Source organism: Ranitomeya variabilis, chromosome 2, assembly GCF_051348905.1.
Source record: "Ranitomeya variabilis isolate aRanVar5 chromosome 2, aRanVar5.hap1, whole genome shotgun sequence".
Lineage (NCBI taxonomy): Eukaryota > Metazoa > Chordata > Amphibia > Anura > Dendrobatidae > Ranitomeya > Ranitomeya variabilis.
Window position 1 is genome coordinate 34213368 of NC_135233.1, and position 27500 is coordinate 34240867.

A 27500-nucleotide genomic window follows, 5' to 3' on the forward strand; every position below is an offset into this window, starting at 1 on the left:
GTACATGTGTGGATTTCCTGAAACAAAAGGCAGTTAGAGTCTAATAATGCCTCAGAAACAGGTGAGAAAATTCTAAGATCTTTACTTAGAATGAACCCCATTGGCTAGAATGGGATCTTTCGCATCTTCGCTTTAACAAACAGAACAGCATGCTGAGCTACGGTGGCTGAGTACGCAGTTGTTAACTTTGTTTATGGGATGGCCAGTGATAAAATCCCATAGACAATGAAGAATAATGCGTTATTACTCCATTCCAAAGGTATCTACAGAGCACTGTCCTTGGGAATGGTTGGGGTCACAATGGTGGGACACCCAGTGATAAGCACGTCATCACCTACTCTGCGAAATCTGAATGCCAATAATCATTTTTGCATGTCATAGAGAAAAAATAAAATCCATAAAGACATCTCTGGAGAGGGAACATACCACCCTCACATTGAACATATAGGATTAATTTGAACTGGGTAAGTGATAGAGAGCTGAAATTTCAACCTCCCTTGAAGTAGCGGCCTCCTGCAGTCTTCAGGTAATTACAACAAGCTCTGTGCAAAAGACATTACGTCTGACATTCATTTTTGCAGAGGCAGAGAAGTATGCTTCCCAGGGTAGAACTTCCTATGATGAAAGCACGGCTCCCAGACCTTTTGGAGTCAGTGGTCAGTGATGAATATTCGGGTCTGCATCTATTGGATATTTATGGGAGATATATTCTTGTCATCAAAGCAAAGGGACAAATATAATTTATTTACTCACATCATCATAAAGTCATCAAATCTAACCCCTACAACATAATAACGGTCCAATGGATGATGCTTTCCAGGCCATTTTTCATCTCAATATAAATGTAAAATCGTGATAAGCAATAGGATGACAATATCTACCGCCTGGGACCTCCAGGGGAGAGGATCTAATAAAGTTCTAAAAGATAGCGTAACATTACACATATGCCATACCACAACCATGACATAGCTCCAGACCTTCTGATCAAAAGAAGAGTCGGGGATGCAGTCAGGTGAGAGGTGGTTCACAAGGATCCCATCCGACAGCAACAGAGTACAGTGCATTTTTAGACTGCCCAAAGCAACGTTGCCCTTACAAGATCCTCAGAAAAGTTTCTAGTGAGGAGACAACATCTGATTTTTTGTGGCTAAAATCAGAAGCCAAAAAAAAGCTCACGTCACCGATATCGATATCACATTCTGTCCACACGTATTCTAATGCTACCAGTTTACCAGTCCTGATAGCACTTGTCAAAATGGTGTATTTTGTAACAGGAACGAGAAGTAAATAATTCAACCTATCAATATTTCAGACGGAGGAAGGAAGAAAGGATTTCGGAATTGGATTTTATAATGAACAGTGTTGTAATTTGTAAACAAGGCCACATGCTGGCACACGTCTGGGGAGAATGCAGATCGCAGGGAAATACAAATGCACGGCGAAAAGAGATTTCCGCTCCCGTACAAACAATATACACATCTGATACCTTTAGTTATCCGCTATCTGAAAACTCTGTCCTGTGAATTCATCATTTAAATTTGACCTTCACCAAATCATTTCCATCCTGGGAGTATACGGTATGGAGGCTCCGGCGCGCATCAAAAATATGCAAATGCTCGAAATTACAATTACATATTCTGAAAACAGAGTCCAAAAAAGAGCTGCAATGCATTAATCCAAATATAGTTCTTGATTTTTTTTTGTTATTGCAGATGAGATAACGGTTTTACTTTACTGATATTTTGCTTATTTAATGTTGGCATTGGACTTAATGTAAATGACACCTTAAAGGGAGAAGTAAGTGTGAACTTTCAGGACCCGATCCGGCGGCACGTCAGTAATCTGTGACCGTCAGAGAGGAGCCCTCTTACCTAACGACATCGACGACCTTTCTTTTTAATTAGCCAATCTGGTGAAACATTACACATATGTCACACCACAACGATTACGTAGCACCAGACTATCTGATTAAAAGAAGAGCCGGGGATGCAGTCAGGTGAGAGGCGGTTCATAGGGCTTCCATCCAGCAGCAACAGATTACTGACACGGCCGCTGGACCAAATACTGCAAATTGATTTGTATCAACTCTAGTTTAAGGGGTTGTCCACGACTATTTCAACTTTTTCCTAAGGTTTCCAATGACCATAAAAAGGAATCTCTGATTAACTTTCTTCACTAATCTGGAACCAATTTCCAAATATTGTTGTGCATTACATAATCGCACCTCTTCCACTTCCATTGATGCACCGGACACAGGGCGCTGCCTTCTATTCTACGACATCACCACCTTGACAGACAAGCTGATGGGAAAGGCTGTCCTTCTCTGTGGTGCATGTGCACAGCTACACTGAACCGCACTTGATGGAGCAGGTGGGATAGAAGGGTAGTTTCACCCCCTGACGAACCTACACGCGAAATGCGCGTTGGGGTGCAGGGCACTGTGGTTCAAATCACTATAATGGCACATGGTCTGTATTTCCTAGTTATATCTGGTTGATATACCTCTGCTGCCTTACATGGGCTTCTTTTGGTACTGCTTTATGCATATCATTAATATCTAGCAGCACAACCACTTTACTGTATTTTTCATTCCATTGCCTGTAATTATTCTAAAATGGCTGTGCACTTTTCTATTATGAATATTGGATGTACTGACTATATATATATATATATATATATATATATATATATATATATATATATATATACATATATACATACACACACACTAGTCATAAACTGTTTTTAGGGGCTTGTTTGAACTGTTTTCTCTCTCTGTGTCATTTTTTGTAATAAGGATTATTGATGTTTAACTATAAAATTATCTCTACTTATATTTGATACGTTCTAATTGGCGGTATTGGTCTGAGTTCTGATTCTTATAATGGTTACCCCAACATGATACCAATATGCTCTCCTGAGATTCGAACCTATGATCTCATGATCAACAGACGGGCAGTTTACCTCAGTAAGCCACAGGACGGGCCAGACACAGCTTTTTAGAAGTCACATTCACTACTTTTGTCCCAGGTAGGTCGATGATGAAGTTTGTTTCTTTTACCCCCACATGATACTATAATTTTTAATGTATTATGGGTCTACAAATCCTTCTTATTGTATTAACTGCAGTTTTAAAGAGGACCTGTCGCCAGGTTAAAATTGTCCAGTTTTAGCTCTTATTTTATTCCTGCTACTCCCCTGAGTATTCTGTTTTTCATTTCTATTTTATTTTTCTAAATCTGCTATATGGTTCCAAAGATATGAGAATTTTAGTTGATGCTAATTTTTATGATCTTTATTAAGGGAGTGTGGCTCACAGGATCCTCTGGGGCATGTCTTTAGGCTGCTCAGCATAATTATCCTGTGAGCCACACCCTGTTGTAAAGACCAAAGAATATTTGCACAAATAAAATGTCACGCTCAAGCCCTGACTGGTGGATGTGAGCCCGGGGGGTTGTGGCCCCACTGTGCCACAAACCAGACTACCCTGGAAGGGGCGTGGCTAGGACAGCTGCCTTGGTCTTCTCTGGAGCCTCTGATGGTGAGGTCAGGCTTGTGCGGCAGGCAGATGCCAGGTGCTACTCCAGGGTGGTGTCTGGCCGTGGCTGCTGATACCACTTGGGAAACAGGAACACTAGGACAGGTGCGGGCGAGCGACAAGACTGGCAGATGAGCACGACTGAAACTCGGACGAGTAGGCAAGCAGGCACGGCTGAGACACAGGGCAAGCAGGCACGGCTGAGACACAGGGCAAGCAGGCACGGCTGAGACACAGGGCAAGCAGGCATGGCTGAGACACATGGCAAGCAGGCACGGCTGAGACACAGGGCAAGCAGGCATGGCTGAGACACAGGGCAAGCAGGCATGGCTGAGACACAGGGCAAGCAGGCACGGCTGAGACACAGTGCAGGCAGGTACGGCTGAGACACAGGGCAGGCAGGTACAGCTGAGACACAGGGCAGGCAGGTACAGCTGAGACACAGGGCAGGCAGGCACAGCTGAGACACAGGGCAGACAGAGCCGCAAGAGTACAGAGCAGGCAGAGAGACAAGAGTACAGAGCAGGGTAGAACCGCAAGGAGCGGAGCAGGGTAGAACCACAAGGAGCAGGGTAGAACCGCAAGGAGAGGCGCAGGGTAGGACCGCAAGGAGCGGCGCAGGGTAGGACCGCAAGGAGCGGAGCAGGGTAGAACTGCAAGGAGCGGAGCAGGGTACAACCGCAAGGAGCGGAGCAGGGTACAACCGCAAGGATCGGAGCAGGGTAGGACCGCAAGGAGTGGAGCAGGGTAGAATGGAGCCATAGAGCAAGGGCAGAGCATCAGAGTGCAGAGTAAAGCTACAGAGTGCAGAGCCGAGAGCAGAGCGAAGCCACAGAGTTCAGATCGAAGAGCAGAGCGAAGCCACAGAGTGCAGAGCCGAGAGCAGAGCGAAGCCACCGAGTGCAGAGCCGAGAGCAGAGCGGAGCCACAGAGTGCAGAGCCGAGAACAGAGCAAAGCCACAGAGTGCAGAGCTGAGTGCAGAGCAAAGTCACATGATGCAGAGCAAGGAGCAAAGCAAGGTCGGTGAGTGCAGAGCCGAGAGCAGAGTAGAAAGGTACAGCAGGGAAAGAAGCCAGAGACAAGGAGGCAGGGAGACAGAGGTAGGACAGAGTTCAGACAAGGTACAGTAACAAAAACACATTCTGCCTCCTGAAGGGCGGACAGACAAGAACAAGCCAAAGCAAGGAGTGAAGCCTCCAGAGAAGGCAAAACACAGAGCAAGGCCTGGCAGCTCAGAAGCAAGGCACTAACTGAGTTAACACATTGCACAGGCGGGTTCCACAGAGTGGAGCTGCCCTAAATACTAGAGGCCTCTTGGTAACTGGTCAGGGACACATTAGACAGTTGCACCCTGATTCTATAAGAACGAGAGAATTTTGGCACCGCCCCCCTATGCACACAGCCAGGAAGCATGCAGAGAGCAGTCAGAAAGCAAGAGACACAGAACATGGAGCCAGCAGCAGACAGAAATCACAAGATGACCTGGAGTAGTGAGTAAGATGGTGTGTGAGGGATGGAAGGCCATGCAGTGAAGCCGGCAGAGTTGTCACAGCCCATATCTCTGCAACCGTACAATGGATTTAAATAAAATAAAAATGGGAATTCTCAAGGGAACTGTTGTGAATTTGCTTTTTGCTCCCTCTAGTGGTTACTAGTTTTTTGACTCTGGTTTTTCTGTCATTCCTTTTATCCGCACCTGGGTCGTTAGTTAGGGGTGTTGCTATATAAGCTCCCTGGACCTTCAGTTCAATGCCTGGCAACGTAGTTATCAGAGCTAGTCTGCTGTGCTCTTGTCTACTGATCCTGGTTCCAGTTATATCAGCTAAGTCTGCCTTTTGCTTTTTTGCTATTTGTTTTGGTTTTGTATTTTTGTCCAGCTTGTTCCAAATCTATATCCTGACCTTTGCTGGAAGCTCTAGGGGGCTGGTGTTCTCCCCCCGGACCGTTAGACGGTTCGGGGGTTCTTGAATTTCCAGTGTGGATTTTGATAGGGTTTTTGTTGATCATATAAGTTACCTTTCTTTATTCTGCTATCAGTAAGCGGGCCTCTCTGTGCTAAACCTGGTTCATTTCTGTGTTTGTCATTTCCTCTTACCTCACCGTCATTATTTGTGGGGGGCTTCTATCCAGCTTTGGGGTCCCCTTCTCTGGAGGCAAGAAAGGTCTTTGTTTTTCTCTACTAGGGGTAGCTAGATTCTCCGGCTGGCGCGTGTCATCTAGAATCAACGTAGGAATGATCCCCGGCTACTTCTAGTGTTGGCGTTAGGAGTAGATATATGGTCAACCCAGTTACCACTGCCCTATGAGCTGGATTTTTGTATTCTGCAGACTTCCACGTTCCTCTGAGACCCTCGCCATTGGGGTCATAACAGTTTGCCAGGCCCGTATTAAATGTTTAATGCATTGCAGAAGAGGGATTATAAGAAAGAAGATTCTGAGTTTTTTTTTTCTCCTTCCCCTTTACCTCAGAGTGGCTATGCTTGCTGCAGACATGAATGTCCAGACCTTGATTACAAGTGTGGACCAGCTGGCTACTCGTGTGCAGGGCATACAAGACTATGTTATCAGAAATCCTAGGTCAGAACCTAAAATACCGATTCCTGAACTGTTTTCCGGAGACAGGTTTAAGTTTAGGAATTTCGTGAATAATTGTAAATTGTTTTTGTCCCTGAGACCCTGTTCATCAGGAGATTCTGCTCAGCAAGTAAAAATTGTTATTTCGTTCTTACGGGGCGACCCTCAGGATTGGGCTTTTTCGCTGGCGCCAGGAGATCCGGCATTGGCTGATCTTGATGCGTTTTTTCTGGCGCTCGGTTTACTTTATGAGGAACCCAATCTTGAGATTCAGGCAGAAAAGGCCTTGCTGTCTATGTCTCAGGGGCAGGACGAGGCTGAAGTGTATTGCCAAAAATTTCGGAAATGGTCCGTGCTGACACATTGGAACGAGTGTGCACTGGCCGCTAATTTTAGAAATGGCCTTTCTGAAGCCATTAAGAATGTTATGGTGGGTTTTCCCATTCCCACAGGTCTGAATGATACTATGGCACTGGCTATTCAAATTGACCGGCGGTTGCGGGAGCGCAAAACCGCAAATTCCCTCATGGTGTTGTCTGAACAGACACCTAATTCGGTGCAATGTGATAGAAAAACCGCAAATTCCCTCATGGTGTTGTCTGAACAGACACCTGATTTAATGCAATGTGATAGAATCCTGACTAGAAATGAGCGGAAAATTCATAGACGCCGGAATGGCTTGTGCTACTACTGTGGTGATTCTACACATGTTATCTCAGCATGCTCTAAACGTATAGCTAAGGTTGTTAGTCCTGTCACCGTTGGTAATTTGCAACCTAAATTTATTCTGTCTGTAACTTTGATTTGCTCACTGTCATCTTATCCTGTCATGGCGTTTGTAGATTCAGGTGCTGCCCTGAGTCTCATGGATCTCTCATTTGCTAAGCGCTGTGGATTTACTCTTGAACCATTAGAAAATCCTATTCCTCTTAGGGGTATTGATGCTACACCATTGGCAGCAAATAAACCGCAGTATTGGACTCAGGTTACCATGTGCATGACTCCTGAACACCGCGAGGTGATACGTTTCCTGGTTTTACATAAAATGCATGATTTGGTTGTTTTAGGGCTGCCATGGTTACAGACCCATAATCCAGTCCTGGACTGGAAGGCTATGTCAGTCTCAAGTTGGGGCTGTCGTGGTATTCATGGGGATTCCCTGCCTGTGTCTATTGCTTCTTCTACGCCTTCGGAAGTTCCGGAGTATTTGTCTGATTATCAGGATGTCTTCAGTGAGTCTGAGTCCAGTGCACTGCCTCCTCATAGGGACTGTGACTGTGCTATAGATTTGATCCCAGGCAGTAAATTTCCTAAGGGAAGACTGTTTAATCTGTCGGTGCCTGAACATACCGCTATGCGTTCATATATCAAGGAGTCTCTGGAAAAAGGACATATTCGTCCGTCTTCTTCCCCTCTTGGTGCGGGATTCTTTTTTGTGGCAAAAAAGGATGGATCTTTGAGACCTTGTATTGATTATCGGCTTTTAAATAAGATCACTGTCAAATTTCAGTATCCTTTACCGCTGTTGTCTGACTTGTTTGCCCGGATTAAGGGTGCCAAGTGGTTCACCAAGATAGACCTTCGTGGTGCGTACAACCTTGTGCGCATTAAGCAAGGTGATGAATGGAAAACCGCATTCAATACGCCCGAAGGTCATTTTGAGTACTTGGTGATGCCTTTTGGGCTCTCCAATGCGCCTTCAGTTTTTCAGTCCTTTATGCATGACATTTTCCGGAAGTATCTGGATAAATTTTTGATTGTTTATCTGGATGATATTTTGGTTTTTTCTGATAATTGGGATTCGCATGTGGAGCAGGTCAGGTTGGTCTTTAAAATTTTGCGTGAAAATTCTTTGTTTGTCAAGGGCTCAAAGTGTCTCTTTGGTGTACAGAAGGTTCCCTTTTTGGGGTTCATTTTTTCCCCTTCTGCTGTGGAGATGGACCCAGTCAAGGTCCGAGCTATTCTTGATTGGACTCAGCCCTCGTCAGTTAAGAGTCTTCAGAAGTTCTTGGGCTTCGCTAACTTCTACCGTCGTTTTATCGCTAATTTTTCTAGCATTGTGAAACCTTTGACGGATATGACCAAGAAGGGCTCCGATGTAGCTAACTGGGCTCCTGCTGCCGTGGAGGCTTTCCAGGAGTTGAAACGCCGGTTTACTTCGGCGCCTGTTTTGTGCCAGCCTGACGTCTCACTTCCCTTTCAGGTTGAGGTGGATGCTTCGGAGATTGGGGCAGGGGCCGTTTTGTCGCAGAGAGGCCCTGGTTGCTCTGTTATGAAGCCTTGTGCCTTTTTCTCTAGGAAATTTTCGCCTGCCGAGCGAAATTATGATGTGGGCAATCGGGAGTTGTTGGCCATGAAATGGGCATTTGAGGAGTGGCGTCATTGGCTCGAGGGTGCTAAGCATCGTGTGGTGGTCTTGACTGATCACAAAAATCTGATGTATCTCGAGTCTGCTAAACGCCTTAATCCGAGACAGGCCCGCTGGTCATTGTTTTTCTCCCGCTTTGATTTTGTTGTCTCGTATTTACCAGGTTCAAAGAATGTGAAGGCCGATGCTCTTTCTAGGAGCTTTGTGCCTGATGCTCCTGGAGTCGCTGATCCTGTTGGTATTCTTAAAGATGGAGTTATCTTGTCAGCTATTTCTCCGGATCTGCGACGTGTGTTGCAGAGATTTCAGGCTGATAGGCCTGAGTCTTGTCCACCTGACAGACTGTTTGTCCCGGATAAGTGGACCAGCAGAGTCATTTCCGAGGTTCATTCCTCGGTGTTGGCAGGTCACCCGGGAATTTTTGGCACCAGAGATCTGGTGGCCAGGTCCTTTTGGTGGCCTTCCTTGTCAAGGGATGTGCGGTCATTTGTGCAGTCCTGTGGGACTTGTGCTCGAGCTAAGCCTTGCTGTTCTCGTGCCAGCGGTTTGCTCTTGCCCTTGCCTGTCCCGAAGAGACCTTGGACACATATCTCCATGGATTTCGTTTCTGATCTTCCGCTATCTCAGGGCATGTCCGTTATCTGGGTGATATGTGATCGCTTCTCCAAGATGGTCCATTTGGTTCCTTTGCCTAAGCTGCCTTCCTCTTCCGATCTGGTTCCTGTGTTTTTCCAGAACGTGGTTCGTTTGCACGGCATCCCTGAGAATATTGTGTCAGACAGAGGATCCCAGTTCGTTTCCAGGTTCTGGCGATCCTTTTGTAGTAGGATGGGCATTGATTTGTCGTTTTCGTCTGCTTTCCATCCTCAGACTAATGGACAGACGGAGCGAACCAATCAGACTTTGGAGGCTTATTTGAGGTGTTTTGTCTCTGCTGATCAGGACGATTGGGTGACATTCTTGCCGTTGGCTGAGTTTGCCCTTAATAATCGGGCTAGTTCCGCCACCTTGGTTTCGCCTTTTTTCTGCAACTCTGGTTTCCATCCTCGCTTTTCTTCGGGTCATGTGGAGCCTTCTGACTGTCCTGGGGTGGATTCTGTGGTGGATAGGTTGCAGCAGATCTGGAATCATGTGGTGGACAACTTGAAGTTGTCACAGGAGAAGGCTCAGCGCTTTGCCAACCGCCGCCGCGGTGTGGGTCCCCGACTACGCGTTGGGGATTTGGTGTGGCTTTCTTCCCGCTTTGTTCCTATGAAGGTCTCCTCTCCCAAATTTAAACCTCGTTTTATTGGGCCTTACAAGATATTGGAAATCCTTAATCCTGTATCTTTTCGTCTGGATCTTCCTGTGTCGTTTGCTATTCACAATGTATTTCATAGGTCCTTGTTGCGGCGGTACATTGTGCCTGTAGTTCCTTCTGCTGAGCCTCCTGCTCCGGTGTTGGTTGAGGGCGAGTTGGAGTACGTGGTGGAGAAGATCTTGGATTCTCGCCTCTCCAGGCGGAGGCTTCAGTACCTGGTCAAGTGGAAGGGCTATGGTCAGGAGGATAATTCCTGGGTGGTCGCCTCTGATGTTCATGCGGCCGATTTAGTTCGTGCCTTTCATGCCGCTCATCCTGATCGCCCTGGTGGTCGTGGTGAGGGTTCGGTGACCCCTCACTAAGGGGGGGGTACTGTTGTGAATTTGCTTTTTGCTCCCTCTAGTGGTTACTAGTTTTTTGACTCTGGTTTTTCTGTCATTCCTTTTATCCGCACCTGGGTCGTTAGTTAGGGGTGTTGCTATATAAGCTCCCTGGACCTTCAGTTCAATGCCTGGCAACGTAGTTATCAGAGCTAGTCTGCTGTGCTCTTGTCTACTGATCCTGGTTCCAGTTATATCAGCTAAGTCTGCCTTTTGCTTTTTTGCTATTTGTTTTGGTTTTGTATTTTTGTCCAGCTTGTTCCAAATCTATATCCTGACCTTTGCTGGAAGCTCTAGGGGGCTGGTGTTCTCCCCCCGGACCGTTAGACGGTTCGGGGGTTCTTGAATTTCCAGTGTGGATTTTGATAGGGTTTTTGTTAATCATATAAGTTACCTTTCTTTATTCTGCTATCAGTAAGCGGGCCTCTCTGTGCTAAACCTGGTTCATTTCTGTGTTTGTCATTTCCTCTTACCTCACCGTCATTATTTGTGGGGGGCTTCTATCCAGCTTTGGGGTCCCCTTCTCTGGAGGCAAGAAAGGTCTTTGTTTTCCTCTACTAGGGGTAGCTAGATTCTCCGGCTGGCGCGTGTCATCTAGAATCAACGTAGGAATGATCCCCGGCTACTTCTAGTGTTGGCGTTAGGAGTAGATATATGGTCAACCCAGTTACCACTGCCCTATGAGCTGGATTTTTGTATTCTGCAGACTTCCACGTTCCTCTGAGACCCTCGCCATTGGGGTCATAACAGGAACAGAGGGATAAAAATAACAGAAAAAAGTACATTTTTGACCTGGTGAAAGATGCTCTTTAAATCCAAAAGGCTGGCATGGCTGGATGGAGAGAGTGCAGGTTAAAAAAAAGGTCAGTGCTTGGCTTGATGGGAAATTTAATCTTCCAAAGTTAACAATGTAGAATAAGGCAACTTTGCAAGTAGCCTTTTGAAAAAAAAAAAAAAAAAAAAAAAAGAATATCTGCTACTTGTCTCCATGGTAACAGACTACAAACAAACTCTGTGTAGTCTGATCCTGCCTTCTTTTTTCCTCACCCTCTAAGTTTACTACTTCTGCACCACATGCAAATAACAAAGGTGACATGTACGGTCCACACGTGTGAAGATCGCTACGGTTGTATCTCTGTATCTGTAAAATTCTGAACACAGAGTCCACATTGTGACGCATGAGGACTTACATGCTTACCTTACAAAGTTATTTTTCATGGCAACACCTTCCAGATATTTCTTCAGTGCGTAGTAATTGTGGACGTATTTCCGGATGTAATATCCTCGCCATCTTTTTTGAATCTTAAGAGACAATGAGATAGAGATTAATTTCCCAAAATTGTTATTCTTTTTTCCTTGTTTTGTAGTTGAGAACAGTTTCATCGTAATTCCTCAGAAGATAGTTATCTTTGTCTGACTTACTATACACTTTATTATTATCAGGCATAACAATAAAACCACTGACAAATGAAATGAATAACAATGAGTGAAGAAAAAAAGGTACTCCAGCGTACAAAAATATAAAACTTCGTCTTTAATGGAGCTATCAACCGACGGGTTTTGACACTCCGGTCTTAATCATGGTTACGAGTCGTAGTGTCGAAACGCGTCGGTTGGTAGCTCTCTGGGATCTATATGTTGTCTGCATTGTGCCTGTTTTTATGATTTTTTTTTCCATTAAAGATGAAGTTTTATATTTTTCTACGCTGGAGCACCTTTTTTCTTCATTCTTTGGAACTTGCACGCCCAAGCCCAGGCGGCTCCGTGCGTGGAACTCATTCTTGGAAAGAGACTGAAAATGGTGAGCTGACTTCTCCCTTTCCCTATTCCCCCTTTTTTCAAGTGAATAACAATGGTACTTGTCGGGGAGTGGATATATTAGGCGGTAAGTGAACAGTCAGTTCTTGAAGTTGATGTTTTGGAAATGGGAAAATGGAAAGATCTGAACCAAATTGTGATGATTAGAAGACTGGGTCTGAACATCTCCAAAAAGCAGGGCTAGTGGGGTGTTCATGGTATAGTGGTTAATGACTACGAAAAGCTATCCAAGCAAGAACCACCAGTGAATCGGCGATAGCGTCATGGTTCACTAATGTGTATGGATTTAGACTTTGGTCCATATGGGCAAATCCCACAGAAGTGATAAAGTAGCCAAAATGGCTGAAAAATAATAAAGGGTTATGCACAAAATATTCATTTATTTCTTATACCTAGAATAGGGGAATACTTACTAATTAGTGAGCGGCCGATTGCTGGTACTGCGGCCAATCATTGGGAGGTTAGTGACATCTACATCAGCAGTGATTGGCTGCAGCCATGATGTGAGACGTAGTTGTAACTTCACTGCTACAGACAATACACAGAGACCGAAGCAGCAGTGGGGTGGCGGCGCTGGATCGGGGGAGGGTGAGTACTATCTCCGTGTGTTATATTACTAGTATCCTATCATTTCTTCAAAGGGGAAAACCCCTTTAATTATTTTCTATACTTCCAGACCAATACATTTGAATGGTAAACACACAGATGAAAAAAAAAAACTTCGTGGTTTGATGGGTGAAAAATGTATACTTTGGCAGCCAATTTATCTTTTTATATGCATCGCTCTTACACATCAATAATAAAAAAATCAACTTTGCAAATAGTCCTTTTAATATAAAAAAAACCTTCTACCATTTTGGTATACAGCTCAAATGCAGACCTAGCTGTTTCCATGGTAACAGACTACAGAAACCCTGTGTGTAGTCTGATGCTTCAGTCTTGGGTTCCTCCACTTCCTACGCCCCATCTTTGTGATAACAGATAGTAGAAATGGCAGAAAAGATTGTAAATTTCAACTGGAACGTTTCCTTTAAAAATCCAAACGCAAATGTATAATATATAAAACAAATTGTAACATAAATAATAATAAAACAAAACAGAGTGAAACAAATATGTCTTCTTGGTACTTAAGAATATTCCATAGACCCAATAGACTTGATCTGTGTCAACGAGACATTTTCTGTGTATTATCTATGAAATCCCAAGGTCCCTTTCCTCGGTATAGCTATTTATTTCAATCCAATTTAGGTAATATTCTACTTAAGAATTTTCCAGCGAAAGTGCCTCGCAGACCATTTATCTACAGTGAAATTCATCTGTGCCTTAGTTTGCTCAATTTGCCGGCAAGTAGATGTCCTTCTATAATCAATTTACATCCTCCCCTGTATTTACATTGACACATAATTTACTATCATCTACGCAAATTGAAACATTACTCACAATTCTCTCTTCAATGTCATTCATAGAATACACGTTAAATAACAACGGCCCCCTCCACGAATCCCGGTAGGAAAGTCTCAGGAGTCACGTTTCTATGTGATGTTTATCTTTTAATACTATTTTAGTATCCTTTCATATTGCTAACAGTCCTCGATATGGATGCCTTGATTCCCACTCCCGGCATCTGATTGAGTTGCGGTGGGCATATATCTGCTGCTCTTTGACATTTCTGAGAAGACGTACAGATGTCATGATTCTTGAAATCTCTTGATTAACGGTCTTGAGTCTTCGCGGAGGAAGTTTATATCAGCAAAGGCGCTCAAGCCTTACAAATCAGAATCTAAAGGAGAACTATTAATTGACTTTTTTGTGTGTGTGCGTCCAAGGTATGGTGTCTGGACCAAAGTAGGAACAAAAATGATTTATGCTTGAATAAAGTAGGACGGAACTACATCGTCAGCAGGTTCCATACGCCCGTTGTCACTATGAAAGGTCAAGTACACCTTCAGCCATGGCAGATAGTCAATTACTGCTCTTGTAGACTGCATGTCAACCACATCATAAGTGTGCCTAATGTAGACAAAGATGGCCGTGGATGGATTTTTAAGAGCTGATTATCTTACTGATTGTACTTTGATGATGACCTACTTTAAAGCTGGTAACAAACATTAGAAAGCTTGTTCAGGTCATGTTTTTCCTCAACGCATCCGTTAACATGCAAACTTGTCCAGAAAACGCTGGTTGTGGCATATCTTCAAGAGTAGCAAAAAACTAGAAATGTTGAATACAACTTTTTCTCCTTCTTGAAATTTGCTGTCAGGAGTGTCTGGAGATCCCCACAGACGCTAGTTCTTTATCAAACTTTATCTGACTTTGATCTTGTTACTCTAGGTTACCGCAGCAAATTTTATAGGTGGTTGCAACTCCTTCCAACTGAGAACCCGGAGAAACCCGTGCAAACACAGGGAGAACAAACTCCTTGCAGATGTTGTCCTTGGTGGGATTTTAACCTCAGAGCTGCAAAGCAACAGTGTTAACCACTGAGCCAAGGCTTTTCCATCGGTGTTATCTGCCTTCATCCATGGCTTGCTACATATACTTCCATTTTTCTTTTGAACATCTATTCCTCCGTGTCTGCGTGGAAGGGCAAGAGCAGGCATTTGGAGACCAAAGATGACATCAGAACCTGGTGGCCTTTCGAAATAGGACTTCAACTGTAACATATCATGTTTGAGGTTCATTCTTTTCCTTTCTCCTAATTCTATGTTTTGCTATTGCTAATTACTACTGATCCTGAACTCAGTCTTGTTCCTGACTATGGCCGTGCATTGTCTTAATGTTTGTAGTCCTATTCTTAGCTTTCACTGATTATTCCAGGAATCTGTTAGCAGGTTGTTTGCTTTTTGCTATGTAATCTGTAAGCAGCATGAGTAGGGGCAGAGCCCCTGTTTTCAGAGATTTCAAACGTTGATTGGTGGAAGAAGGGGGTCGGAGGCCCCTCCTCTACCAATGTATTCACCGCTGTCTGCATCGGATGCAGAGTGAGATGACAGCAGGCAGCGACGGCAGGTGGCAGAAAGTACGGTGCAGCCTGTGGGCCAGCATAGAATATCCAGAGGGCCGAATGTGGCTCGCGGGCAGCACTTTGGTCTGTACTCTTTAGTTATCGCTTGGACAAGGTTGTTTTGGTTCTAGGCAACCTGTGGAAAGCAATAAAAACTGCATTGCCTGTGTGAATGCTACCTAAGGCCTAAAGCCTACCAGAGTAATTGAATCCCTACAATTGGTGGAGAAGGCGGACATGAAGTCCCAGAGAGCCCAGGCGATTTCAGTGTAAAGATTAAATGTCCTGTGTAAAGGCAGCTACAGCACTGCAAACACATTACAAAAGAATGGAGGAGCTTGTGAAACAGTTAGTCTAGGTACAGCAAAATTAGCAAATACAGCAACAGCACACCCAACAGGAAGGCAACAAACACCTGATCCAGCAGTTCCAAGAGCAGCAGCAGGAGATGGGGCAGCAGTGTCATCAGTACATGGCTCTCCCGGCAGAAACTGTCCGGGCCAGGGAGATGGCACCACCCGCCAGTCAAAGCAAAGGTTACTGGGTGAGACAAACGGCACAGGAGGCCTTAAAGAAGATGACTATGGAGGACAACGTCAATTCTTTCCTGAGTGTATTTGAGAGGGTGGCAGACAGACTGAAACTGCCCCCAGAGCAATGGGCAGAGGTTCTAGATCCATACTTTATTGGGGAACTGCAGCAAGCATACTATGACCTTGCCCTACAGAATGCCAAGGAGTACAAGCTGAAGGCAGAAATTATGGCAGGTTTTGGCATCACCCTGGCATTTTGAGCACAATGGGTGGCACTACCAAAGGGACAAGCCTCCCTGGGCCCAAACGTTCAACCTGTTACATCTGGTGCCAAAATGGCTACAGCCCGAGACCATCTCTCCAGCACAGATGGTGGAAAGAGTGGTGATGGAGCAATTTTATCCACTCAATCCAAAAATCCGTGCTAAGATGGGTTATCCAAGGAGATCCTCAGAAGGCAGATGACCTTGTGAGCCTCGTAGAAAGATACTTGGCCATGGAGAATTCCCTGAGCCATCATGGGAGCTCAAGGTCCCATTTCTGAGAGACTTAAAAGAAGGGGCCCAAGAACATGTCTGAGGGGTGCACAAAGATCTAGGAGGGGTCAGAGCCAGGCTCAAAGGTTACATCTTGTACCATTATCTGATGGAGATGCAGAGTCCTGGGTCATATATCAGCCGTCCCTTTGCCTCGGAGCCGATGGACTGCAGCGTAGACTGGCGTTACTCCTATTTCGCCTAACCTGCCTGCAGTGCTGTTCCTCATCCTGATGAGGGGCCTCAGGTATGCCAGGTGACTGTGAATGGTGTCCAAGTGAGGGGACTTCTGGAATCAAGGAGTTGGGTGACCCTGGCAAGTGCCACACTTTGGCATGTGCTAGTCTCTGGGAAGGGGGTGAAGGTAAGGGGTATCCGTGCAGATGCCAAGAACTATCCCACGGCCCACGTCGACATATGAACATACTGTGGCTCCATGTCCCACCAAGTAGGAGTGGTCAAGGACTTGTGGCATGCTAATGTTATCAGTCAAGATTTTCCTTTGATCGGGGACTTTTGGGCTAAATCTATAACACCCAGTAGTCCAGTATGTCACCAGGAATCAGCTATGGTAATAAAGGCACATGATGTAACCATTGAATGTCCATTCTCTGTACTGGGTAGAAAGGAAAATGAGGAAGCATCCCCTGAAGCCAATATCACTGACCTAGAGAAGTTTCAGGACAACTTTGAGGAGTACCCAGTTCAGAGACTTAATTGTAAAAGGTACCAAGGAAAACATAAATGGGGTTCACCAGTAGACTGGAGCCAATAGTCTGTTTCCGCAAGCCAAGCATAATGATTTCTTGTATTGTGGGGACAAAGTGAATGGCCAGGTAAAAGAGCACCTCCTCAATGCCCAAGAGGAAAAAATCCAGTAGGTATAATTGGTCAGCTCGAGACAATTTAAGTCTGGGGATCAGGTACTTGTGTTAATGCCCACAGGAGAGAGCAAGTTCCTTATCCAGTAATAAGGTATTGGAAAAAGTGTGAGCGATCAACTATAAAGTATACCAACCAGGGAAAAAGAAGGCCTTTCCCATATACTATGGCAACCTACTAAATCCCGGAAAAGGCAGTGATCCACTGATCCACTCTAACCCCCTTACAGTTCAGAAGCCAACTGTTGTGAATTCCGTTCTCAGACTCCCTCCTGTGGTCATGAATGGTACTTTGGTTAGTTCTGCTCTTGGACTCCCTCTGGTGGCTTCGAGCAGAACTGCTGGTCACTGAGGTTGGCTTTATCAGCTGCCCTCATTTATTGCTATGCTGGTTTCCCTATTTAACTCCACTCAGATCGTTACTTCATGCCAGCTGTCAATGTTTCAGTATTGGTTCAGATCTCTCTTGGACTTCTCTGAGGACCTGTCTACTCCAGCAGAAGCTAAGTCTTTGCTAGTTCATTTGTTGTTACTGCTTCCTGAATATATTTCTTGGTACTGCTAAATTCTAGTCCAGCTTGCTATCATGTTATTCCGTTGCTAGCTGGAAGCTCTGGGGTGCAGAGTGGCACCTCCACACCGTGAGTCGGTGTGGGGAGTCTTTTTGCTTACTCTGCGTGGTTTTTTGTAGTTTTTGTGCTGACCGCATAGTTCCCTTTTCTTCCCTTTGACTATTTAGTTAAGTCTGGCCTCCTTTGCTAAAAACTGTTTCATTCCTGTGTTTGTGACCTTCCTCTTAACTCACAGTCAATATATGTGGGGGGCTGCCTTTACCTTTGGGGATTTTCTCTGAGGCAAGGTAAGGCTTCTATTTCTATCTTTAGGGGTAGTTAGCTCTTAGGCTGTGAAGAGGCGTCTAGGGAGAGTTAGGTATGCTCCACGGCTATTTCTAGTGTGTGTGATAGGAGTAGGGTTTGCGGTCAGCAGAGTTCCCACTTCCCCAGAGCTAGTCCCGATTTTGAGTTTACTCATCAGGTCATTCCGGGTGCTCCTAACCACCAGGTCCATAACAGTACAGCTGGCCAACAAAGTGTTAATGCATCTCAAAAGAGGGATAAGAGAAGTTCTGAACCCATTTTTTTTTCTTTGCAGTGTGTTTTGTCTCTCTTTTCCCCTTAACCTCTGGGTGGTTCAGGACTCAGGTGTAGATATGGATATGCAAGGTCTGTCCTCTTGTATGGATCAACTTACTGCAAGGGTACAAAGCATTCAAGATTATGTAGTTCAGAATCCTATGTTAGAGCCAAGAATTCCAATTCCTGATTTGTTTTCTGGGGATAGATCTAAGTTTCTGAATTTCAAAAATAATTGTAAACTGTTTCTTGCTTTGAAACCCCGCTCCTCTGGTGACCCCATTCAGCAAGTAAAAATTATTATTTCTTTGTTGCGTGGCGACTCTCAAGACTGGGCATTCTCCCTTGCGCCAGGAGATCCTGCATTGCTTAATGTAGATGCGTTTTTTCTGGCGCTTGGATTGCTTTATGACGAACCGAATTCAGTGGATCAGGCAGAGAAAATCTTGCTAGCTTTGTGTCAGGGTCAGGATGAAGCAGAGGTATATTGTCAGAAGTTTAGAAAATGGTCTGTGCTTACTCAATGGAATGAGTGTGCCCTGGCAGCAATTTTTAGAAAGGGTCTTTCTGAAGCCCTTAAGGATGTTATGGTGGGGTTCCCCACGCCTGCTGGTCTGAATGAATCAATGTCCTTGGCCATTCAAATTGATCGGCATTTGCGTGAGTGCAAGCTTGTGCACCATTTGGCGGTGTCCTCTGAGCCGGGGCCTGAGCCTATGCAATGTGATAGGACTTTGACCAGAACTGAACGGCAAGAACACAGACGTCAGAATGGGCTGTGTTTTTACTGTGGTGACCCCGCTCATGCTATCTCTGATTGTCCTAAGCGCACTAAGCGGTTCGCTAGGTCTGTCACCATTGGTACTGTACAGCCTAAATTTCTTTTGTCTGTTACTCTGATTTGCTCTTTGTCATCCTACTCGGTTATGGCATTTGTGGATTCAGGCGCTGCCCTGAATTTGATGGACTTGGAGTTTGCCAGGCGCTGTGTTTTTTTCTTGGAGCCTTTGCAGTATCCTATTCCATTAAGAGGAATTGATGCCACGCCGTTGGCCAAGAATAAACCTCAGTACTGGACTCAGTTGACCATGTGCATGGCTCCTGCACATCAGGAAGATATTCGCTTTTTGGTGTTGCATAATTTGCATGATGTGGTCGTGTTGGGTTTGCCATGGCTACAGGTTCATAATCCGGTATTGGATTGGAAATCAATGTCTGTGTCTAGTTGGGGTTGTCAAGGGGTACATGGCGATGTTCCGTTGGTGTCAATTTCTTCTTCCACTCCTTCTGAAGTCCCTGAGTTTTTGTCGGATTACCAGGATGTATTTGATGAGCCCAAATCCAGTGTCCTACCCCGTCATAGGGATTGTGATTGTGCTATGAATTTGATTCCTGGTAGTAAGTTTCCTAAGGGCCGACTTTTCAATTTATCTGTGCCAGAGCACGCCGCTGTGCGGAGTTATATAAAGGAGTCCTTGGAGAAAGGGCATATTCGCCCGTCTTCATCACCGTTGGGAGCAGGGTTCTTTTTTGTGGCCAAGAAGGATGGTTCTCTGAGACCCTGTATAGATTACCGCCTTCTCAATAAAATCACGGTCAAATTTCAGTACCCTTTGCCCCTGCTGTCTGATTTGTTTGCTCGGATTAAGGGGGCTAGTTGGTTCACCAAGATAGATCTTCGAGGGGCGTATAACCTTGTGCGTATTAAACAGGGCGATGAATGGAAAACAGCATTTAATACGCCCGAGGGCCATTTTGAGTACCTGGTAATGCCATTCGGGCTTTCAAATGCTCCATCTGTGTTTCAGTCCTTTATGCATGACATCTTCCGAAAGTATCTGGATAGATTCATGATTGTATATTTGGATGATATTTTGGTCTTTTCGGATGATTGGGAGTCTCATATGAAACAGGTCAGAATGGTATTCCAGGTCCTTCGTGCTAATTCCTTGTTTGTGAAGGGGTCTAAATGTCTCTTCGGAGTTCAGAAGGTTTCCTTTTTGGGCTTCATTTTTTCTCCTTCTACTATTGAGATGGATCCTGTTAAAGTTCAGGCCATTTATGATTGGACTCAACCTACATCTGTGAAGAGCCTCCAGAAATTCCTGGGCTTTGCTAATTTTTACCGTCGCTTCATCGCTAATTTTTCTAGTGTGGTTAAACCTTTGACTGATTTGACCAAGAAAGGTGCTGATGTGGTGAATTGGTCCTCTGCGGCCATTGAGGCTTTTCAGGAGCTGAAACGTCGTTTTTCTTCGGCCCCTGTGTTGCGTCAGCCAGATGTTTCGCTCCCTTTTCAGGTCGAGGTTGATGCTTCTGAGATTGGAGCAGGGGCTGTTTTGTCTCAAAGAAGTTCTGATGGCTCTGTGATGAAGCCATGTGCCTTCTTTTCTAGAAAGTTTTCGCCTGCTGATCGTAATTATGATGTTGGCAATCGGGAGCTGCTAGCTATGAAGTGGGCATTCGAGGAGTGGCGACATTGGCTTGAGGGAGCCAAGCACCGCATGGTGGTCTTGACGGATCACAAAAATCTGACTTATCTCGAGTCTGCCAAGCGGTTGAATCCTAGACAGGCTCGATGGTCGCTGTTTTTCTCCCGTTTCGATTTTGTGGTCTCATACCTTCCAGGTTCTAAGAATGTGAAGGCGGATGCCCTTTCTAGGAGTTTTGTGCCTGATTCTCTGGGAGTCCCAGAGCCGGCTGGTATTCTCAAAGAGGGGGTAATTCTGTCTGCCATCTCCCCTGATTTGCTGCGGGTGCTGCAGGAGTTTCAGGCTGATAGACCTGACCGTTGTCCAGCGGAGAAACTGTTTGTCCCTGATAGGTGGACTAGCAGAGTTATTTCTGAGGTTCATTGCTCGGTGTTGGCCGGTCATCCTGGGATTTTTGGTACCAGAGATTTGGTGGCTAGGTCCTTTTGGTGGCCTTCCTTGTCGCGGGATGTGCGTTCTTTTGTGCAGTCCTGTGGGACTTGTGCTCGGGCTAAGCCCTGCTGTTCTTGTGCCAGTGGGTTGCTTTTGCCCTTGCCAGTCCCGAAAAGGCCTTGGACGCATATTTCCATGGATTTTATTTCAGATCTTCCTGTCTCTCAAAGGATGTCTGTCATCTGGGTGGTTTGTGATCGCTTTTCTAAGATGGTCCATTTGGTACCCTTGCCTAAATTACCTTCCTCCTCTGATTTGGTGCCATTATTTTTTCAACATGTGGTTCGTTTGCATGGCATTCCGGAGAACATTGTGTCGGACAGAGGTTCCCAGTTTGTCTCTAGGTTTTGGCGGTCCTTTTGTGCTAAGATGGGCATTGATTTGTCTTTTTCTTCGGCTTTCCATCCTCAAACAAATGGCCAAACCGAACGAACCAACCAGACTTTGGAAACCTATCTGAGATGCTTTGTTTCTGCTGATCAGGATGATTGGGTGACCTTCTTGCCATTGGCTGAGTTCGCCCTTAATAATCGGGCTAGTTCTGCTACTTTGGTTTCGCCTTTTTTTTGCAATTCTGGTTTTCATCCTCGTTTTTCTTCGGGGCAGGTTGAGCCTTCTGACTGTCCTGGTGTGGATTCTGTGGTGGACAGGTTGCAGCAAATTTGGACTCACGTAGTGGACAATCTGACGTTGTCCCAGGAGAAGGCTCAACGTTTCGCTAACCGCCGTCGTTGTGTTGGTCCCCGACTTTGTGTTGGGGATTTGGTTTGGTTGTCTTCTCGTTATGTTCCTATGAAGGTTTCTTCTCCTAAGTTTAAGCCTCGTTTCATTGGTCCTTATAAGATTTCTGAAATTCTCAACCCTGTGTCATTTCGTTTGGTCCTTCCAGCTTCTTTTGCCATCCATAATGTGTTCCATAGGTCGTTGTTGCGGAGGTACGTGGCGCCTATGGTTCCCTCCGTTGATCCTCCGGCTCCGGTGTTGGTTGAGGGGGAGTTGGAGTATGTGGTGGAAAAGATTTTGGATTCTCGTATTTCGAGACGGAAGCTTCAGTACCTGGTTAAGTGGAAGGGCTATGGTCAGGAGGATAATTACTGGGTTGTTGCCTCCGATGTCCATGCTGCCGATTTAGTTCGTGCCTTTCATTTGGCTCGTCCTGATCGGCCTGGGGGCCCTGGTGAGGGTTCGGTGACCCCTCCTCAAGGGGGTGTACTGTTGTGAATTCCGTTCTCGGACTCCCTCCTGTGGTCATGAATGGTACTTTGGTTAGTTCTGCTCTTGGACTCCCTCTGGTGGCTTCGAGCGGAACTGCTGGTCACTGAGGTTGGCTTTATCAGCTGCCCTCGTTTATTGCTATGCTGGTTTCCCTATTTAACCACTCAGATCGTTACTTCATGCCAGCTGTCAATGTTTCAGTATTGGTTCAGATCTCTCTTGGACTTCTCTGAGGACCTGTCTACTCCAGCAGAAGCTAAGTCTTTGCTAGTTCATTTGTTGTTACTGCTTCCTGAATATATTTCTTGGTACTGCTAAATTCTAGTCCAGCTTGCTATCATGATATTCCCTTGCTAGCTGGAAGCTCTGGGGTGCAGAGTGGCACCTCCACACCGTGAGTCGGTGTGGGGAGTCTTTTTGCTTACTCTGCGTGGTTTTTTGTAGTTTTTGTGCTGACCGCATAGTTCCCTTTTCTTCCCTCTGACTATTTAGTTAAGTCTGGCCTCCTTTGCTAAAAACTGTTTCATTCCTGTGTTTGTGACCTTCCTCTTAACTCACAGTCAATATATGTGGGGGGCTGCCTTTACCTTTGGGGATTTTCTCTGAGGCAAGGTAAGGCTTCTATTTCTATCTTTAGGGGTAGTTAGCTCTTAGGCTGTGAAGAGGCGTCTAGGGAGAGTTAGGTACGCTCCACGGCTATTTCTAGTGTGTGTGATAGGAGTAGGGTTTGCGGTCAGCAGAGTTCCCACTTCCCCAGAGCTAGTCCCGATTTTGAGTTTACTCATCAGGTCATTCCGGGTGCTTCTAACCACCAGGTCCATAACAGCCAACCTTGTGGGTGTCAAAGTGGCAAGAACTTTTCCGCTTTCCAAAAATCAGCACAACCAAAAATCTTTACCCAAAAATAGGGGCAGATTCTTGGAGTTACCAGGTCACACTTGCATCATGAAGCGTTAGCCTCACATTCGGGTCAATTTAAAACCCAGTAGGCTCTGTGATTGGCAGAGGGTATACAGGAATGCCAGGTAGGCTAGGGAAAAATCCTAGCTGTGAAGGCTTTGATTAGTCATCCTGACTAGCTCTGCATATAAACAGACTAGGTGTTCATCTAAGTCAGTCTGCTGGGGAGGCTGAGCAGACTGGATGTGTCTTGAAGTTGAAGAAACAAGCCAGAATCTCTTTGAGAAGAGTTAGTACTGGCTGTGTGCACCAAACTGCAAGTCTCAGTGGTTTCTATGGACAACAGCAGATTTGTTTTAATGATCTAGGGCTAGCCAGGCAGTGTCTGAAGTAGTCAGGGTGTATATGGTTTATTTAGCGCATGGACAAGGCTAGTGATTTTTGTATATAATTTTATTGTTTTGGTTCTATACAACCTGTGAAAAGCAATAAAAACTGCACGTGTTTGGACCAAAACTGCATTGCCTTTGTGAATGCTACCTAAGGCCTAATGCGTACCAAAGTGAATCCTTACAGTCATTATGTTTTTCAATTATTTATCAAAAAAATAAATTTGACAAAAACTTATAAAAATTAGTAATTTTAAAACTTTTATTATCTCTTTAATCCAGACAGTCAAACCACACGAAACAGGTAATAAATTACATTTCCCTCATGTCGGCTTTACATCAGCACCATCTGTACAATGTTCTTTTATTTTGTTAGGATGTTAGAAGCTTTAAAATTGTAGGAGTCATTTTTCATTTTTTTTTTTTTAGAAATTAATGCCAAGTGGCATGAGGGGAATGAAAAATGTTATTTTTACCACCTTATATGTTGCTCACGTTTGAACAGGCCACTATAGCCGGCAGACTTTAAGGCCGTGAACTGACATGGTAGGAACCACGTCAGAACCACACAATTATGATTCAAGAGGGAGCCCCCACACTCTGATAACAATCTAGATGCCGTAGTCACTATTGACAGCAGCTTGTAAGGGGTTAAACGGCCATGGACGTTGCCAACACTGATCGTGACTGATGCAGCAGGATGTCAGCTATAGTGTCCAGCCGACAGATGCGGCATTTTCACCCGTCGAGGGTGCTATCCACTTATACCTTAGGTCAGTTTTTAAGTTGTACTGGTGGTCACTAAGGGGTTAAACTCTGCACCACAGTTTAAACTTCATCAAACAAAACTGTGACTTAAAGAATTCACTTCCCGACACAAGATCGTAACGGATCTTTAGAATTTATCAATAAGGCAAAAATTGGAGGCGGCATTTTAACATTTAGTCCCCAGCAGATCTCTTAAGAGTAACAATAATGTGGCCAACTCCGGTAATTCTGCAGCCAGTAATAGAGCAGCTATAGGAGACGTTTTACCGAAACCCAATTGCAAAAATTAGTTTTAGCCCCAATTGCATGCATTTAGGTATATAAAAAAAGTCCTCAAATGTGGACCGCCCCTTTAATATTGAACTTGAGAACTCTGCTTCCACCTGTATCTCTAGGAACACTCAATGCCTTTGTTATCTTTTATTGTATAGTTCTCCTTGTTTGTGCAAATTAATGATCTCTCTTAACTTTTTGGACTAATCCTTTGACATTTTCTAGCATACAATCAAAAGTCAACAACCCGGCCCTAGCTAGTCCAGGTATTTGATTCGTTTCATCTCAATAAACACATGACGTAGCCAGTAAAGTCCTTGATTTTTACAACATGTATGCCGGAGACAACACCGGACTTGTTAAAGAAGCCCTCCCATCAACATTTGTACCCTCTTAATATACTGCAGTTATAATATTATATAGAATAAACAGTGATGCCGGACGAACCCAGATGCAGTAAAAATAAAGTCCTTTATTTTACCATTATAAGGTTAAGAACATAGTCCAAAGGAACGGCAGGAGTGCACAGGAGTGCGGGGAAGGAGCGACGGATGACGGCCGTTTCGCGCAGAAAGGGCTTCAACGGGTCCAGGTGTAGCGCTCGCTGCACGAAATGGCCGTCGTCCGTCTCTCCTCTCCTGTGCACACCTGTCGTTCCTTTGGACTATGTTCTTAACCTTATAATGGTAAAATAAAGGACTTCATTTTTACTGCATCTGGGTGAGTGCCGCATCACTGTTTATTCTATACAAAAACTCCAGTGCTTATTTGTATCCATTCCCCTGGTCCTGGTGCCATTCATTCTGCGTTTTTCTCTGGGAACTTATAATATTATATAGCACTGAGAACTTACAATCAGGACTGTGGAGTCGGAGAGTCGGAGTCGGAGCCCATTTTGGTGGAGTCGGAGTCATGGAAATTGAGGAGTCGGAGTCGGAGGTTTGGCTTACCGACTCCACAGCCCTGCTTACAATTGCTCATTTTGCCTTTCTACCCAATTAATTCTTCCTTTCTCCATTAGTTCGATGACATCACGTAATTAAAAACTGAGGAGCTAAATCCTAGAATCTATGTAGAAAAAGTAAGTCTGTTTTCCCTGCATCAGTCATGCCACTCTTCACCTCCTGACCCAGCTGCTCCGCTCCTTTCCCCTGCCAGGGACTAAGACTCATGAGTCACTGCAAAAGTCCCTGGCAGGAGGGAGGAGAGGGGCAGTTGGGTCAGGAGTTGAAGAAGGGAATAATTTATGCAGGGAAAAGAGACTTTCTGTTTCTACATAGAGATGAGAAACATTTACTGGGTAGAAAGTCAAAATAGGCAATTGTAAGTACACTGTGTTATATAATATGATGACTGCAATATATTAAGAGAAACACATTGGGAGTGATTCTTTAATCTGTGCTCTTATGAGGGATTTTTTTCAGGGGTTCAAGCACGTCGGACGCTTGACTCGAGCAGCGAGCATTATGTAAGTGAATGGCAAACTGGATCATCTCTCCCATAGTGATAGTTCTGCTTCATGTCACCTGTCTTATCTATGGCATTATTTCTGTGCCGTGTTGGGTATGAATATGTGATTCTTCAGATTTTGTATTATTCCATGCCTGATGAAGGGACCTGAGTAGTCTCGAAAGCTTGCAATTTGTTACCATCTTTTCAGTTAGCCATTAAAAGGTATCAACCACTGAGGACTCTCAATTCTAAATATTTTTCAAACTTTTTACGAAAACTAAAATAACTTAAAAGGCATATTACAGGGAAACAAAGCTCTACCAGGGTGGTAACAGTGACCCATAGAGCTCTACAAATTATTAAGGACACAATAATGCAAGCAGCTCTTTTCCTGCTATACTGGTCATGCTGCCCATAGCACTGTACATAGTCTTTATTTTTTAGTTCTCCCTTCTTGCCAAGTCTCAACCATCATGATTAAAACATGATTCCAAAAATATCCAACAATCTATCATTTCTCAAACAGAACTTTCTTTTATTACACTTCCAGCATATAAAACAATAGTTTTATCCACTATCACTTTTACGTTCCAAAAGTCCAAAGAAAAGAAGTTTAAAGGGAATCTGTAAGCAGTTTTGTCTATATAATCTGACGACAAAACAAGGTAGGGGTTAAAACACAGAATTGAAGGATGTGTCACATGTCAGGCTGTGGGCTGCTGTTTACTTACACTGAAGGTTTTATCACCTTGCTGGGACTTGCTGATCCAAGTATGACTCCGCCCCTTTCTGTGTTAAGCACCTCACTGTCTATAGACATTGTACACAGAGACCCTGGTATGGGCGGGGCTAGATTTCTCAGCTCTGCTGCATTGCTAAATCTAAAACCTCGGATTGTGTCAAAATGGCTGAACCCAGTAAACTAAGTGATAGATTGTTGGATTCAGGGTCTCTTTGCCTACGTCATGCTGCTCTCAGATGAGGTAGCAAAAACCTGCTGACAGATTCCCTTTAATTCTAGTAATGAGAAAGTGCTGAAGATTGTTGAGAACATGCATCTCTTAGCTAATCATAAAGCAGATAATAACTGAAGAACCTGTTACTGCTGGCAGCCTATCCTGCTGAGAAAACAATGCAGCAACAGGGACAGATTCCTGACTGCAAATTTAACCCCTTAATGACCAGAGGTATTGTTGGTTTAGCATTTTCATTTTTTGCTCCCCTTCTTCCCAGAACCAAAACTTTTTTATTTTTTAGTCAAAATGGCATGTGAGGTCTTGTTTTTTGTGGGATGAGTTGTACTTTTGAACGACACCATTGGTTTACAATGCTGTGCACTCGTTGTTTTCTTTTTCTTCTTTTACCTTGTTTACTAAATGCTAAAACGGACCTGCCACTATGATTCTCCATGTCATTACGAGTTCATAGACACCAAATATGTATAGGCTCTTTTTTTATTTAAGTGGTGAAAAAAAATTCAAAAATTTGTAAGAAAAAAAAATGGCGCCATTTT

At 44.5% G+C, this 27500-nt stretch overlaps 1 protein-coding gene across 1 annotated transcript in view; it reads right to left on the reverse strand.

Moving 5' to 3' along the window:
• The window catches only part of SPATA17 (spermatogenesis associated 17), a 273405-nt gene that overhangs the window by 161131 nt on the left and 84774 nt on the right, over positions 1-27500 (reverse strand). The window contains exon 5 of the mRNA XM_077282262.1: positions 11360-11463. Coding sequence (XP_077138377.1) covers positions 11360-11463 — 104 coding nt within the window. The remainder of the gene's footprint in view (positions 1-11359; positions 11464-27500) is intronic.